The sequence below is a fragment of the Lepidochelys kempii genome, chromosome 18 (assembly GCF_965140265.1).
Source record: "Lepidochelys kempii isolate rLepKem1 chromosome 18, rLepKem1.hap2, whole genome shotgun sequence".
Lineage (NCBI taxonomy): Eukaryota > Metazoa > Chordata > Testudines > Cheloniidae > Lepidochelys > Lepidochelys kempii.
Window position 1 is genome coordinate 21,142,894 of NC_133273.1, and position 17,418 is coordinate 21,160,311.

Here is a 17,418-nt window from a genome sequence, read left to right on the forward strand (position 1 = left end):
TAAGGGAATGTTTAAAACTTTGGATCTTTGACCAAATCCTTTGCTTACAAGTCATCAAATAGGAGCAATTTAGGTACACAAATTAACCCCATTGTGATGGCCCTTTTGCTGGAACCTATTGCTTCCAGCTATTCGGGAGCACTAACAATGGGCAGTGAAACCAGCGTGATGGAGCTGGCATCCACCGCCTGCTCTCAGAGGCCCAATTGAGGAGAGGTGGTGATGATCTTAAAACAAAACAAAAAAACCACCTCTCCCTCAAAATTTAAGCAGAGCACACAATATCAAGAATGAGAGAGGACAAGGAAGACAATAGCCAGTCTTTGGAATTTAAAGTAAAAACATGACCACCAAATCGCAGCCCTGCAAAGCTAGTATGAAAACTTACCCACCTGGGCACAACATTGACTTGGTCTCATGTGATATTTATAATACAGCAGCACCTGGAAGCCCTGGTCATGGATCAGGGCCCCATTCTGCTAGGAGCTTTACAGGCACAAGAACAAGATAGTCCTTTCCCCAAAGACCATACAGTCTAAAAGAAGATGGGGGTAGACTTTAATATTTGGTTTGCCTGACCAAAAAAGGGCACTTCCAGGAGAGCTCTTTGCAAGGCTGTGTTTATCTAGCTATCTACATAACCTTGCAAAGCTCATTTCACCAAAGGTAAGCACCTTCCCTCTGGTTCGTTCTGGTGCCATTTGTGCCAAGCTGGTACCACATAAAGAGGAATATTAGCCCTGCAAGGTTGCTTCTTAAACAGTTTTCTATAATTTGACTCCTTGGTTTCCTCTCACTCCCCCAGTTGGCACAGAGATCTGATTAAATTCTCTGCCTTCTGGATGTTTCTGTCTCTCGTGTTTGCCAGCCTTTAAAGTCTTTTGGGGTCACTTTTGTCTGTTTCCATTTGGAATCCTGTTGCTGCTGTGGGCAGGTGAGGATTGGATTTATATGGAAATAACTCACCACGGTCTACTGCTAGAGGAGTTAGAGTGAACTGCTGCTCCCGAGTAATTACTAACGTGCCAGCATGGATTCACCAAGGGAAGGTCATGCCTGACTAATCTAATCGCCTTTTATGATGAGATTACTGGTTCTGTGGATGAAGGGAAAGCAGTGGATGTATTGTTTCTTGACTTTAGCAAAGCTTTTGACACGGTCTCTCACAGTATTCTTGTCAGCAAGTTAAGGAAGTATGGGCTGGATGAATGCACTATAAGGTGGGTAGAAAGCTGGCTAGATTGTCGGGCTCAACGGGTAGTGATCAATGGCTCCATGTCTAGTTGGCAGCCGGTATCAAGTGGAGTGCCCCAAGGGTCGGTCCTGGGGCCGGTTTTGTTCAATATCTTCATAAATGATCTGGAGGATGGTGTGGATTGCACTCTCAGCAAATTTGCGGATGATACTAAACTGGGAGGAGTGGTAGATACGCTGGAGGGGAGGGATAGGATACAGAAGGACCTAGACAAATTGGAGGATTGGGCCAAAAGAAATCTGATGAGGTTCAATAAGGATAAGTGCAGGGTCCTGCACTTAGGACGGAAGAACCCAATGCACAGCTACAGACTAGGGACCGAATGGCTAGGCAGCAGTTCTGCGGAAAAGGACCTAGGGGTGACAGTGGACGAGAAGCTGGATATGAGTCAGCAGTGTGCCCTTGTTGCCAAGAAGGCCAATGGCATTTTGGGATGTATAAGTAGGGGCATAGCGAGCAGATCGAGGGACGTGATCGTTCCCCTCTATTCGACATTGGTGAGGCCTCATCTGGAGTACTGTGTCCAGTTTTGGGCCCCACACTTCAAGAAGAATGTGGATAAATTGGAGAGAGTCCAGCGAAGGGCAACAAAAATGATTAGGGGACTGGAACACATGAGTTATGAGGAGAGGCTGAGGGAGCTGGGATTGTTTAGCCTGCAGAAGAGAAGAATGAGGGGGGATTTGATAGCTGCTTTCAACTACCTGAAAGGGGGTTCCAAAGAGGATGGCTCTAGACTGTTCTCAATGGTAGCAGATGACAGAACGAGGAGTAATGGTCTCAAGTTGCAGTGGGGGAGGTTTAGATTGGATATTAGGAAAAACTTTTTCACTAAGAGGGTGGTGAAACACTGGAATGCGTTACCTAGGGAGGTGGTAGAATCTCCTTCCTTAGAGGTTTTTAAGGTCAGGCTTGACAAAGCCCTGGCTGGGATGATTTAACTGGGAATTGGTCCTGCTTCGAGCAGGGGGTTGGACTAGATGACCTTCTGGGGTCCCTTCCAACCCTGATATTCTATGATTCCATGACATGCTGAGGAGATGAAATGCGAATTTTCTCTCTGGGTGGGGATCTGTCTGCAATTCTGCCCGTTTCCGTGGCGCTCTCAGCGTATTATGGACTATATGCCCTTGAATGCTGCACCAGTTCCCATGGTGGCTTGAGAAATTCACCATCCCAGAAAAAGAAGTCCATGATTAAATGTTCAGTTGGCAACTGAACTCTGGGTTGCCAAGAGCCAAAATCAAACCAGCACCTGTCTCAAACACTCTCTGCTATTGGCTCTAGGACATGGTGGATTGTGATGGTCTGTGTGTTAGTCACGTGTCAAGGGCCTGATCCAGACAGCCCCTGCAGCAAAGAGATTACAGCCTAAACAAGGCGCAGAGAGAAATGAGTTGGCCCAGGTCATCCAGCAGGCTAGTGCCCTGTCCCCTGGATCATGCTGCTTCTCAACACGTAGGGCTAGTTCTCTGAAAACATCTGCTCCGTGCCAGTCACAAAAAGCCAACAGAATGTTAGGAAGCCTTAGGAAAGGGAGAGATAATAAGACCAAAAATATCATATTGCCTCTGTATAAATCCATTGTACACCCACAACTTGAATACTTTGTGCAGTTCTTGTCACCCTGTCTCATAAAAGATATTAGAATTGGAAAAGGTACAGAAATGATGAGGGGGATGGAACAGCTTCCACGTGAGGAGAGATTAAGATAGAGGTCTGTGATATCATGACTGGGGTGGAGAAAGTGAATAAGGAAGTGTTTTTTACCCCTTCACATAACACAAGAGTCACCCAATGAAATGAATAGTCAGCAGGTTTAAAAGAAACAAAAGGAAGAATTTCTTCATGCAACACGCAGTCAACCTATGGAACTCGTTGCTGGGGATGTTGTGAAGGCCAAAAATATAACAGGGTTCAAAAAAGAATTAGATAGCTGCATGGAGGACAGGTCCATCAATGGCTATTAGCCAAGATGGTCAGGAATGCAATACATGCCAGGCACTGGAAATGGCCGACAGGGGATGGGTCATTCACTGATTTCCCTGCTCTGTTCATTCTCTCTGAAGCGTCTGGCACTGGCCACTGTTGGAAGACAGGAAACTGGGCTAGATGGACCTTTGGTCTGAGCAAGTGTGGCCGTTCTTATGTTTTGAGGTCCAACCGCAGCCAGTAGCCAAGGTCGGATAGAGGACCGGTAGCAGCAGCTTTGCTGGCGTGATGGCATCTGCCCTTGAGGCTTCTGCCAGCACAGCTACGTTGGTCCCGTATCCCACTTCATCAGCCCCTGCTGTGCCAGCAGAAGTCTATAGGAGAGCCCAACCACTTGGCCTTGATGGGAGGCGGGAGTTAATGAGCTAAGAAAAGGCCTGATGGAACTACTAAGCTTTGTGTGTGTCTTGGCATTTGCTGGGCTCTGGTAAACCTTCAGGGAAGCTGCTTTCAAGACCGAGTTCCTGGCTCTGGAAGCAAGCAGCATGCCCAGCACTGGGAGGTTCTAACCCCGCTGTGCTTTGTTGCCTCTAGTGAGGAGAGCTACGCAGTTATGGACTATGCCAAGCTGGATCAGATAATGGTGGAGAAAATTGAAAGCCTTGACAGTCCCTCGTCTCCCCCTGGGAAGCCGGGGTCAAGTGGTGCAGCCCGTGGCCCGTGTAGCAGCCACTCGTTTCGAGTGATCATGAAGAGGAACAGCGAAGGGAAGGAGGAGACGATTGTGCTGTCGGCGGAGTCTCTGTGAGTGTTGCTCTGTGGGCTTCCTTCCTAAACATGCAGAGGGGCTGTGAATTTTTTTTCCTGGATTGTGGGTGGGGTGTGGGTTTTTTGTTGTTGTTGGGGTTTTTTTGAGGGAGAAACAGCATTTTATTAAATCTTTTCAAGATGGGGTGGGGAGGGGAGAACATGTTTAATCATATAGCACATGAATAAATACCTTAGAAAGGCCACCAAAACCTCTCCTCTCCCATAGCACAGAAATAAGTTTTTGCCTTAACTCTTCCCTGTTTGTCTTCTGCAAATTGTTGAGCTCTGCAGAGAAATTCCTTTCCCAAGGTCTCCAGCCTTGCTTCCCCCCTCCCTGCTTTGGAATCTCTAGACCATCAGCTGCTGCCTCCTTTTTGCTTTCTCTTTTATCCTTATCGACCTACCTTTCCCTTTCCCCTCGGGCCCTCAGTAACTTCCATTGGCTGCTGCTAAACCCTGTTCTCTCTTATGGAGGCTTGTCTTTCTCTTTCACTTCCTGCTGTTCTTAGGTCAAAATGGCACATGGTCCCATTATCCTGACGAGATCAGCCTTCATCCGTTAGACTCGATCCTGTTTCACAAGAAGCGACGGTTCTTTTGGGAATCCCCAAACTCTTGCCTCTGACCCTGGGGGTATATTTCAGCCACCTCCACCACTTTATTGTCTCACCTCATCTTTTCATTAATGCGTGACGCAGTCCTGTAGATACTCAGCAACCTCTTACACTGCTTCTGCTTCAAAGCTGCATCTCTCCGTGCCATCCTGCAGAGAATAAAGTCCAGACTCGCTTCATAGAGATTAAATTATTTGTTTAAAATAGCATCTTTCAGATGCTTCGCCCTTTTGGGAGAGGGTTGCTGGAATTTACCATGTGCAGGAGACCAGTATTTCTATCTTCTCTACAGCCTGGCAGAACCTTTTGGTTCTAATGCAAGGTATTTCCACGCTTGTTACCTGCACATAACAAGGTCTTTAACTCTTGACAGGAGTGACCGGGCTCGCTGGATCACTGCTCTGATGCACAGAGAAAACAAAACAGATGAAGTGGCTAGTAAAGGAGGTAAAACTTTATTAATAACCAGCCCTCAGTCATTAAGGTTTATTTTTAATGTCTGTAGCTTGCACACTGTCTGTTAATTATTGTACGACTCTCCCTGGTTAAGGACTAACTATCTCCTTCCAAAGGTCAAAGTCTCTGATTGGAAAGTTTGTGACTCCAAGGGATTCGCTTGTGCTGTGGACGTGCATGTATTAAATATGAAAGTCTAATTCTCCTTTTGGGAGACCCATTCTAATCTGTTGCATGTTCTCCTGCTACCAGCATTTGCCTCCCATGAAGATATCAGACCTTTTACTCAAGAGCCGCAGTTAACTCTAATCTGTCCCTTTACGATTCTGTCATTGGCTTGTGAGCTCCTTATAAAGGTGGGCGGGATGCTAAATAAGGGAAAGGAAATGGTTCTCCTTGGAGGAGGAATGCTCTTCCGAATAGAATAAGAGAAAGGGAGACTTTTGCTCCCTCTGCTGGCTCTGCCTCAGCAGCTGCTAACTCGCATGGTCCTGTGACTCCAAAATCCTTTCTTGTCTGGGAATATACCAGGAAGTGAACAAAAATGTCATGTTAATTCCAAGCTCTTCAGAAATGGAAAGGGGGCGGGGGCGGGAATTATCTGCCAAATGAAAAGCTCAAAGCTGATCAAATAAAAAAAAACCTTCTTTCTCCAACTTCTGTTTAGCCCCACCAGCTGTGTGCATGGTCTCTGCAGCACGTAATTCAAATGGTTGCAGTTGATTTGATTGTTATGAATCTAGCATTGCCAGCCCCAAGTGTTGAAAATTTATGTCAGGGCCCTAAGCAAATCATGAGACTGGCTTAAAAATCATGGGATTTTTAAAATATTTATAAATGCTGGACAGGGGGGTTCGCCACTTCCTGGTTTCTGAGTTTTTAGTATTAACTCAGATCCTGTTTTCAGGCTTTTCTCCATGACCACAAGGGCTAATAACTTTTTAAATGAAAACTGAGACTCTCTGCTAATCACATGACTCCAGAAGCTGGGGCTTTCAGAGCCAGCTTCCCATCTCCCACCCCCTAGGTATTGCGACACTTGTGATAAAATTGTGAGATCTGGCAGCATTGTGAATCACCTTCCCAAAGACCCATAGGTCTGAACAGCCTGGGTAACAAACTCTTCATCAGCTCAAATCATAGAGAAGTCGTGTCCAAAGCTTTGCCAGTAAGAGCAAAGGGTGGGACTAGAGCCACTGGAAATGGGTACATTTTTGTTCCACTCATTTGGTTTGTGCCACCTCCTGCCGCTGTGTTGCTTTGCTTTGAGATTTGTGATCAAATGACCCTAAAACCCAAACTCGCCACATTTTGCCTGGTTTGGGGTCAAAACCATCAAGTTCCACAGGGCTCATCCCCAAAATTCTGCCTGCATCTGCTGTAAGCACTGTCACAAATATTAATAGGCCTGTAATCATTTATCTATAGTGCAGTGTCAGCTTTTAGGCTCTATCCATGCTATGAGCTAGTGGCATGATTTCCCCTGCTTCCGTACCTGTGTGCGCACCGGCCCTTGCCGAGCTCGCGTGAGTCCCAATAGCGCCGTCGAGCTCTGCTAGCTGAGCCATGCTGAGTATTTACTCTCCTGCCACCAGCAAGTTTGTACTCGGTGCGGCTCAGCCATGCCTCTCCTGCCACTGCAGCTAACAGTGCTGATTTACCCTCTCCTAGCTTGCTGAGAGCTAGCGCATGGGAGCAGGGGACTCCCCCCCCCCCCGGCTCGCAGGGAGACGTGCAGGCTGCCCTGAGAGCTTGCAGCCGCGCCCAGACGAGCCCAGCTCTGGACAGAGAGAGGGGGCTGAGCACAGGTGCAGAGAGGAGTAGAAGGCACTTCTTGCAGGTGTGGGTGTACGGTGGGATTGGAGCAGAGCATTAGGCTGCCCCAAGGGCTGGGGAACAGTGCCAGGGAGGTTGTGAAGTGGAGACTGGGTTGGGGAGCCCATGGGGTGGGGTACAGGAGGAACGAGAGCAGAGATGTGGGTGGGGTGAGCAGCACCTTGAAGTTGGTGTCTGAGTGCTTAGCTTGAGTGGTTGTGGGGCCGTCACTGGAACCTGAATCTGCTCTGGACTTGCTCATCTGCACCTGCATCTCGGTACCGTTTTACAGCTCTCCTTGCGCGAGCAAAGGTTGTCTGTCTTGTGCTTTGGGCCTCCCGTCCCTTAGGAGCTGGCAGTGATGCAGCAGGGCCTGTCCGCTCTGTGACCAGCCCTCTCCCGTCTACCTGTGACTGGAGCTCTGAGTGTTTGGCTGCAGGGTCCAGTTGAGCCATAGCATCATCCGGCATTTTGTCCAGTCCCGCTGCGCTTTGCGTTTCATTCAGTCTCCGCACTCTCTCTCTCTCTCTCTCTCTCTCTCCTTCAACTAGAGCTGAGACAAGTGGAGATAATCAGGGCCTACTTGGCTAAACAGACGGATGAGATTTTCCTGCAGCAGGCGGATGTCGTCTTGGTCCTCGATGAAGAGGATGGTAAGTGATTTGGCGAGACTGAGGTAACAAGCAGAGGAGGAAGAGTGGTCTGGAAGCTAGAGCAGGGGACTTGGAGCCATGACTCCTGAGTGCTGTTCTTGGCTCTGGGAAGGGAGTGTGATCTAGGGGGAGACGGGAGCCTAACCTGTGCTCTGGAAAGGTACCTCTTAGTTTTTGGAGCGGGTTTCCCTGGGCTCAGATCCTGATGCTGCCGGAATGCCATTTGACGTTGGGGAAGTCCCATCCCTTCACCACGTGAATCTCTGGGAAGAATGGCTCCACCTCGTGGAGGTGTTGTGGGAAGTGCTTTGAGGGCTGGGGATAGCAGACGCTGCCGAGTTACCCAGTGAATATGCCAGGACTGTATAGGAGCTGTCTGGAGCAGCAGCCAGATGTCCACGTGAACCCATAGCCCGCTGTGTCATTTGCAGTCATGACTAGAGCTGGTCAGAAACTTTCTGATGAAAGAGTTTCATTTTGGGTTGGATGCTCTGTCGTGTGCTCCCAGGCAGGGCTCTCTTGGACAGCTGGGGTGTCCAGGGTCCAAAACTCGAGGGATCTCTACGTGTGGGCTACCCCAGGGTCCCTGCCATGGAGCTGGGAGCCTGGAAGTGTGGGTCAAGCCAGGGCAGCTTCTTCCAGGCCTTGGGCAGTTCATGACTGGCTGGTGCCCTGGAGTGGGGGATTTGGAGCAGACTGTTTGTGTTCACCATCTAGGTGTTCTCTTTTCCCATCTGAGAGCTTCACTCCCTCTCTTAGGCTGGTACTTGGGCGAGAGGCTGCGAGACGGCGAGAGAGGCTGGTTTCCCCAGTCGTGCGCTCAGCACATCACCAACCGCAATGCTGTGGAGAGCAATGTCCGCCGCATGGAGCGGCTGCGGATAGAGACGGACGTATGAGTCCCAGGCCCCGGGGGACGTTCTTTCTCTGGAGTGAGCCAGTTATAAGGCCACGAGCTGCAAGCCGGCTGAGCCCATAGACTATTGAGGAGAGGAAAGTCTGTGGTCCAGACCCGCCGATGCCCTCGGTGTCTCTCCCATGCAGCTGATCTTCGGAGCAAACTCCATTTCCCTTCCTTTTAAGAAAACGCTCTCTAGAGGAACTAACTTGACTCAGACCTGAGCATTTTGTGCAGAGAGGGGGACTGTGTAACCTCTGTGCATGCACTCAGGATGTGTCGTCATCTCTCTGAAGACTTCAGCAACCCTAGGAGCTACTTCACATCGTCTGATCTGCCCTGGCTCCTCATACGCAGCTTTTAATATCAGCTGGAATTTGCTGCATGGAATTTAAAGCCATGGCTTCTTGCTTTGAAATCCAACCCAGAGACGTCTCTGAAATATTCAAATGTGGAGCTGGGGCTTTAGTTAGATATTTCAGTTTGTGTCTCCAATTCACCTTTATTCTCTCTCTGCCATCGCCTATGGCTATTAGTCCTGGGGCAAGCACTTGTTAGGGACCGTAGTGGAACATACAGCAGGGTTCTTTGCAGCCACTGTATTGTGGGGAACACGTCCAGGTGTGGTTTGATAAATGTGTATCTATAAAATGGATATTTTTCCTTCTTAGTGATTTGAATAGTCTGTCCTCATTTTCAGTAGATGGTTAGCAGCTGTGTCTGGCTCTGCATTGGCTGGAGTGTTGGGGAGGCTCTGTCGAAGTGACCTGAGCCACTGAAAGTCTGAGCTTCATCCAAACCAGGGCAGGCTGCTTATGTGATTCTGCGCCCACACAGAGGGCGAATCTTTCACAGCTGGGGGCTTGGGGACGAAGGGGGGTGGGCAGCGAGTGCTCTCCAGCGTTCTTAACACTAACTAAGCGCAGGAGAAACTACCCAGTGCTCTGCATGCACCCTGCAGGAGAGGTTTGGGATTTGTCCTGCAGGGTGTTTCTAAGTTCGAAAAGGCCAGCTGAGTCTTCGTGAGGAGTGGTCGCCGAGACAGCATTGAGTCTCCAGGCTTCACGGTCCCGGCGCCTCGGAGGAGGCTATGCCAGTGCCTGGAACGAACCCTCTGCGGAACAACCCCTGCGACGCTTCCCCACGTAAGCGACCCGTTCTCAGGTGGATTTTCAGCCGGCACGTGTCTTGGGCTGGATGTTACGGGGGGAGGATGCATTTTCTGAGAGTCCAGGAGGCTTCAGGGCCATTTCAGTCAGGCTACAGCGAGGAGTCCTCTCATGGGTTAGAACGAAGAGTGCCTGGAAGCCAGCACTGCAGGTCAGGCTTGGAGAGAGAGGGACGGATTAATTTTATCCATTGCAATCTTTCTCCCTCCCTTTCAACCCGACCCCATCAACTCCCTGAGTAAATGCTAAGGAGAAGGTGACGGGGTAAGGAAAGAGCTAATGAGTGAGGAAAAAACTGGAACTAGCCAGCGGCTTGGGTACAAGGCAAACCGCTGTAATGGGAATTCCCTCTGGTCGGTGCTGCTGCTCCAGAAAATCTGTCATAACCTGTAGCTGCTCCGCTTCCCTTCAGAGGTTCCCATTTGGCTGTGTGGCCACCAGCGTTTCTCACACCGAGCAGGTTGTGAGCCAAGCCCACCAAAGAGCTCTCGAGAGCTGGGAACAGAGGCAGCCTTTCAAACCCACCTGCGGCCTCTGTCTGACCGGGAGTGGGCTCATTACTGAGTCTGGCTCACTTGAATCCATTCCTCCCTCTGTCCCCCACCCACCCCCCAAGGGGTTTCATGGAAATATCATCTAAGCCAGCCCTGTGGCTGATCCAGACTGCCTGGAGGATGTGAGTAGTTTGGAGTCACTGGAGGGTTGTGCCATGTAATCTTTGTATTTTAGCACCTTGTTTTGATAAGGCTGAGCACACGGTATTTACGGCGCTGGTTACTGCGTTCTGTCTGGGAGCCTGGATTCCAGGGAAACCCAGGGCAGGTTTAGAGAGGTGCGAAGGATGCCTGAACTCCCCTTTGAGTGCTGCTCTGTGCCTCCCTCCGAGTGCTCCCGGCAGACGGCTTTAGCGTGTGAGAAAGCAGCAGAGATTCGCAGTGCTCAGAGCTGCTGGCCGTACAGTATTTCTCCAGGGCTATTGGCAGAACAGAGTCCGTGAGGGCGGTGGGAACTGAAGCCGATACAATGAGGAAACCTTGACCGTTGTGAGGGGGGGCTGGCACCTGGGGGGACATTGCAGGGTTAAAAGGCTTTCACCTCCACAGCCCCAGAACTGGAGTCTTACAGTCCCCTAAAGCACCTGGAATCTCTATTGTCACCAATGCTTAGGATGTATCATTTATACTCTGGGCACTACGCTATCTCCAAGGTTCCTCTCCTCTTTGTCCGTCCCCTCCCCCATATCGCCTCACAACTTGTTTCTAAATTTTAGTTTTACTTGTTAAAAGCAGTGTCCGGGCTGCGGCATGAAAACCTGTCCTTAAAAACCGTCTCCAACCATCGCCAAGGTGAAACAACTTGCAAGTAGTGACCTCTGGGCACTGGTGAAGGTTTGGTTGCCTTTTTTAATGAAGTTTCTCTCTTAGCAGCAGGGCCCATAAGTGTCTTTAAATTCTGTGAATGTAAGAAGGTCTCTGCCGTGATGTGAGGGACGTATTTACAGACCAGCATCTCTATTACGTATTGATGAGAGTGAGGATTTCTCAGGACAGTCAGACTTTCCAGACTTCTCTCCCCCCTGCCCCCCCACCAGAATAAGGAATGAGCAACTTAATTTTTTGATACTCAAACCATGGCAGTCTGATTACCCTTTGGTGTGATCTCTGGGAGCTTTGGGGGGCTGTTTTCTGGTGAGGTTCAAAGCTGGGAATGGTAATGTGGCTGCAGCCAAACTGCTCCCTCTTTGCAGTCTGAGACAAATGAAATATCGTGCTTTGTTTTCTAATATGGCTTCTTTTTACAAACGCAGTGAAGGCGGGGAAGGGCTGGGATGTAGGACTGAGCCAATCACCGTTCTTTATAGGTCTGGATGAGGGGCATGGGTTGATCCAGGAAGAAACTTGTATGTGACCTCCCGCCCCGGGAACGGCTTTGGGAGTTGGAATTCTTAGGAACGAAAGCCTTTGTAGCCAGTTCGTGCAACAGATCGTCCCTAGCTGTGCAGAGAGCAGTGAGCATCCCACTGGGCATGGTTCATACTCTACAGTTCCGCTGGGCGGTCTCCTGCAGCTCACCCTGCTCTGCCATTTCAAGCACTTGTGTTGAGTGAAGCTTTTTACGTGAAGGAATCCTGGAATCCCACCACCCCCCAAATCATCCCCCATGCATCAGTTTTACTTACGGAAAGAATTAAAACTTTGGCTCCCCCTCTCTTCTTTCCAGTTCTCTGTACTTCCCAAATGTTGTTTTTTTTCTTGGTTTTAGTAGGAAAATATGTTTGAAATTACTCTGGCCTCCATGCTGTGGGGGGACAGCCCAAGGCCTGCTGCCGACAGTGCTGTGTTTCACGCCCTGCATGGCTTTGTGAGCCCGTTCTGATACTCCACACCACTCTAAGACTGCTGCCACGTGTGTGTATCGGTGGGGGTGAGATTGTCTGTCTGCTTTGTCCATGAAATGTGGAATGCGGCTGAAGGCTCCAATGTGGAATTCCAGCACCTTGCGCCTGTAATTGTTACTTACCCAGATGACCTGAACACTGCTGTATATCGTATGTAGCAAGTATTTAAGCCAATAAACTTCCTGATCTGTTCTGAGCGGTGAGGGGGTTTGCTGGTTTTATGTCATTGGAGCTACTCAGCAGGAAGTCTGGCTAATAACTTACTTTAGGGTATCTGGAGGGGTTGTGTAGAACATCACGCCGTCAAAGGAATACGTAGCCATTCAGGCAAGCTAGACTGGCAGCCTGCATGCATCCTTCAGAAATGTCAAGGGGGCGAAAACTCCAGGAGTGGGTAGTTATTCTCCGAGAGAGCGAAATAAATGTGTATTAAATAGAAATGGGAGTTTCAAAACCTATGCAAAGTGGTTACTAGTCCCCCCCGTTTGGGGTTTTTCCATGCAGCGAATGAGGTTTTTGCTCTTCAGTTGGGGCAGTCATTGCATTGTTTTGGAGGAGGCCTGCTTTGATGCAGGCAGGAGCGGCTGACTTCCCATGGCAAATCTGTAAGGTAAGAATTGCTTGGCATTTGTGGGGCTAAACCGGCTGTGTCTTGGGGTCAGGGTCACGTCAGCTCTTTGTTCAAGTGCAGGTGGCTAGTGACTGGCATTTATGGTGGCTGTACGGAGAGTGGGCTGCCAGGTGTCCACATCCCAAATGCCATGCTCAGCGCCGGTGCCTCCCCTCCATGTCAGCCGGGAGACGGAAGTAAGTTTGGCCTTGCAGCACTCGGTTCCTCCATGTCCAAGGTGAGCTGTGTTAGGAGGGACACCGGCACCGCTGCTGCCTTGCGGGTCCTTCGCTTGCCAGTTCGGTCACTCCTGCTGCTTTCAGGAGCACACAGGCATCCTCAGAGCGTGGGGGAAATACAAGGTTAGTGTGGCTGAGCTTGCCAGGTTTCATTCTTTATCCCTCACCTTACTTTACCCTTCAGCACATGTTGTGGCCCCGTCAGCACCTGTTAATGGGCTTCAGTGCCTTGGTTTATCACTCTTCTCTGCTACAGGCAGGCTCTGTCGCGTTGCCTGGCTGGAGGGTGAGTTTTAAACCCGTTCCCAGAACGAACGCTGCTAGTGAGTTTTGTTTTGGTTTGTTTTAATGCGAAGTCAGATCCCAAAGTGAAAAGGCCTCATTGCTCTGCTCAGGCAGGACCAAAATTGCTCCATCCCACAACTGCAGTATTGAGTCAGATTTTTGTTTGCAGTGCTAAGGGTGGTTGATGTGGGTCAGAGTCATAAGTCTCTGGAACAGACCAACTCAGGAATACACCTGACCTGTTCTCTGTTTTTCTTGCAGGGACAAATTAGAGATGGTACAATGAGAACGTTGGGGAGAATGTGCTTGTGGTTAAAATGCAGGAGTGGGATCTAGGAGATCTGGATTTTATTTGCGGCGCTGCTACAGATTCCCACATGACCTGGGGTAAGTCTCCTAAGTTTTCTGAGTCTCTGTTTGCAAAGTGGGGGTGATCCCTACCTCATGGGGAGTTGTGAATTGCTTTGAGACCCTGAAATAAAGAGCGCTGTGGAACTGTCCTTCATGCCAAACTGTCCTTCCATTAATATTAGGGCTGTCAATGAATTGCAGCTAATGCATGTGGTTAACGCAAAACAAATTAACTGATTTTTTAAAAAATATTTGCACCATAAAAAAGACAGAGTATTTTTCAATTCTCCTCATACAAGTCCACTCAGTCCTCCTCCTTGTTCAGCCAATCACTAAGACAAACGCGTTTGTTTACAGTTACGGGAGATAATGCTGCCTGCTTCTTATTTACAATTCTCCTGAAAGTGAGAACAGGCGTTTGTCTGGCACTGGTGTAGCCAGCATTGCAAGGCAGTTACGTGCCAGGTATGCCCCTTCATGCTTTGATTTGTAGCCTCTAAAGTTTTATGTTTTGTTTTTTGAGTGCAGATATGTTTTTAAAAAAAAAATCTATTGTGAAAGTGAAATTTACAAATATAGAGATTGCACTACAGTACTTGTATGAGGGGAATTGAAAAATACTGTTTCTTTATCATGTTTACAGTGCAAATATTTGTAATAAAAAACAATACACAGTGAACACTGTACGCTTTGTAGTCTGTGTTGTAATGGAAATCAATATATTTGAAAATGTAGAAAAACATCCAAAAATATTTATAATAAATTTAAATTGATATTCTGTTGTTGTTTAACTGTATGATTAAAACTGCAATTAATCGCGACTATTTTTTTAATCTTGTGATTAATTGTGATTATTTTAATTGTTGGACAGCCTGAATTAATATGGTCAGTAGGTGGCAGCCTAAGCTTCGGAAACATCAACACTTAGTGCGATGTGCATGCTGGATTGCGATTGCAGACGGGAGTTTGAATAAGGCTCAGCTCATTGTGCTGCTTGCTGCTAATTGTCTGTATTACTGGGCCGTGGAGCAGGACCCCATGGGCCCAGGTGCTGTCCAAAAGGTGGTTTTATATTTAGCAACAGCCGAGCCCTTGAATCAGGAATCTCAGCCATAGGAGTGACCAACCAAGTGTCTGAATTAAGCTTAGTTAGTGATTCTCATGAACGAGGCACGCACCCTGGGCATGGGGGATGGGCAGCGTGGATCCCCATAGCTGGAGCCACAAAGGGGAAGGCTGCTATTTTAATGCATTGTGTGCTGCACGTGACTGGTGCTGCTGCTGGCTTGGACTCGTTTGGGCCTCTCAAACGATCTGAATTCTGCCTCCTTCTTTTTGACGTCCCATCCCAACTGGGTCTGTGACTGCGCTTCGGTGGCGAGGGTTCTGTAGCACCATAGAAAGGTGGGGCTGGACGGGACCTTGCGAGGTCCTTGAGGCCAGCCCCCTGCAGCAAGACAGGACCAAGCAAACCTGGACCCTCCTTGGCAGGTGTTTGTCCAACCTGTTCTTAAAAACCACCAGTGCTGCTGGGGAGTCCACAGACCCCCTTGGAAGCCTGGTCCAGAGCTTCACTCCCCTTTTCCCAATATCTAACCTCGGGCTCCCTTGCCGGGTTCAGCCTGTTCCTACTTGTCTTGCCTTCAGCAGCCATGGCGAGCAATTGATCGCCGTCCTCTTTATAACCACCCTTAATGTATTCGAAGACTGTTATCAGCACCCCCTCCTGCCCCACTTTGTGTTTTCTTTTCTCAAGACTAACTCTGCCCAGTTTAACCTTTCCTCAGAGGTCTGGTTTTCAGAGATCACTTTTGTTGCTCTCCTCTGGACTCTCTCCAATTTGTCCCCATCTTTCCTAATGTGTGGGGCCCAGAATTGGACACAGTGCTACAGCTGAGGCCTCACTAGTGCTGTGTGTAAAGCGGGACAGTTACCTCTGTGTTTTACATGTGAGACTCCTGTTAGTGCACTCCCAGATACTCGCTTTTGTCACAACTGCATCACCGGGTTGACCCACTATAATCCAGCTTCTTGGGATCAGTACTGCTACCTCCCCCAGCATTCCCCATGGGGGAGTTTGCATTTTATTTCCCCCCCCTTTTTAATTACCATGCACTTGTCTTTATTGACTTTCATTTTGTTGATTTCAGACCAATTCTCCAATTTCTCAAGGTCATTTTGAATTCTAACCCTGTCCTCCAAAGTGCTCGTAACCCCTTCCAGCTTGGTGCTGCTTGCAAATTTTAGAAGCATATTTTCCACTCCAAGTCATTACCGAAAATATCGACTAGTGTGGGATGCCCATAGCTTGACAGCAAACCTTGGGTAACTCCTCTTTGAGTACAGTCTTTCAACCTCCTGGGCACCTACCTTATCGTAATTCCAGCACCACTGTAACTCTAAATGCACCCCTTCCGATGATCCGGCTGCGCATGAGAGACGCGTCTGTTCTGTGGTTCTAGCTGGAAGGCGGCATTGCCTTAGCTAAGCAATGAGAGGGGGGTAAGAGAAGCAGCGGAGACGGATGTGTCCTAGAACACCCCCTGACTCTGTCCTGTGTTGAACTCCTGTGTATGTTGTAAAGTTTTAGATGCATCACACAACCTCAGTTTCCCTAGCTCTAGAATCAGGGTAATAGTGACCCGTCTTCGTCAAGTGCTGGGAGCAGCTGAAATGTTCAATGTGTGCAAGTTGTTTGTCAGTTGTTACAAAGGGTCAGGTCATTTGTTAAAACTAAATCACAGTAACTCTGTGTGCTAGAATTGGAACTGTGCACTCACTGAATGTTTTGGCTTCTGGCAGGTAATGAATACAAGATGTTAAAGTAAGAGTATTTTGTGGATTTCACGTGAAATTCAAAACTCAGCGTGCCCGGACTGTTGTTCTGGCTCATGATGTATGATGATAGCTGTTTTGTTTGGTTCCTGAGACTAAGTGTTATCTGCCCTCCAGGTCCACACCACAGTGATCCTAACTCAGCACACTGTGCTGAATGGAAGTCAGGAAACAAATGTTTTGCTTCTTGCTAGTTTTGACATTGGACAACAGATTTATCTTTCTCAGGGCAGTGAAAGGCTCCAGCTTAGTCTCCCAAGAGAATGGAAAGCTGCAAATCTGATTAAGAAACGGAATATTAAGTTCCTCGTTTCCAGTCTAATACATTTGTCCATTAGTTGTGGCTTGACTCAGAGGATTGACTTTGGTTTTTAACAGTAAAATGCCTCTGGGAGTGGATTAGCTCAGTCTGGGATGAAGTACTGCAGCCAATGAAGAGTGTCCTTGTTTTATCACTGATACAATTTTCTCTGAGTTGCAAAAAGTTAGTGTGGGCCTGATTCTGCTTTCCCAGAGCTTTGCTTGGAAACAACATTCAGGTGCAAGTCAACCCTCTGCTGCTTAGGCCAGGGCTCTAAACTTTTATTTACATTGTGTCAGTTAGCAACTGGCCCCAAACGCTCCCGGAATTGCTTTTTAAGTATTTCAGAACCCCTTTTGAAGTAGCGTAACATAAGAACAGCCACAGTTAGACCAATGGTCCATCTTGTCCAGTTTCCAGTCTTCCCAGAGGGGCCGATGCCAGCTGCTTCCCAGAGAGTGATCCAGTCAGCTCGTCCCAGCTTCTAGCAGTCGGAGGTTTCAGGACACCTAGAGCAGGGGCTTGTGTATGTGACGAAGTAGCCACTGATAGACCCACCCTTGATATGCTTTGCTATGCGGTATGTAGTTTAATATTAAATATCTAATATACCATGAAACATTTTTACCATCTACATGAAAATCATTGGCTACCCAGTGATCTTGATGAACCTGCACTGTTACCAGTAATAATATAATAAAGCAGGTCCTACTTACTAGGTCACTGATTGTTCTTTAAACACATCTAGCTTGTTTTCAGTGTCTGCATTGCCTTTTGTGCACCAGACACCGTGACAA

The 17,418-nt window shown here is 48.4% G+C and overlaps 1 protein-coding gene across 3 annotated transcripts in view; it reads left to right on the top strand.

Annotated features, from left to right (window-relative positions):
• Positions 1-9,103, top strand: part of ARHGEF16 (Rho guanine nucleotide exchange factor 16) — a 41,111-nt gene extending 32,008 nt beyond the window's left edge. For all 3 annotated transcript variants that reach the window (XM_073316609.1, XM_073316608.1, XM_073316610.1), the window contains exons 12-15: positions 3,782-3,991; positions 4,985-5,058; positions 7,434-7,535; positions 8,295-9,103. In XM_073316609.1, the coding sequence (XP_073172710.1) occupies positions 3,782-3,991; positions 4,985-5,058; positions 7,434-7,535; positions 8,295-8,434 (526 nt within the window). In that variant the 3' untranslated portion in view covers positions 8,435-9,103. The remainder of the gene's footprint in view (positions 1-3,781; positions 3,992-4,984; positions 5,059-7,433; positions 7,536-8,294) is intronic.
• Positions 9,104-17,418: the final 8,315 nt, after the last annotated feature.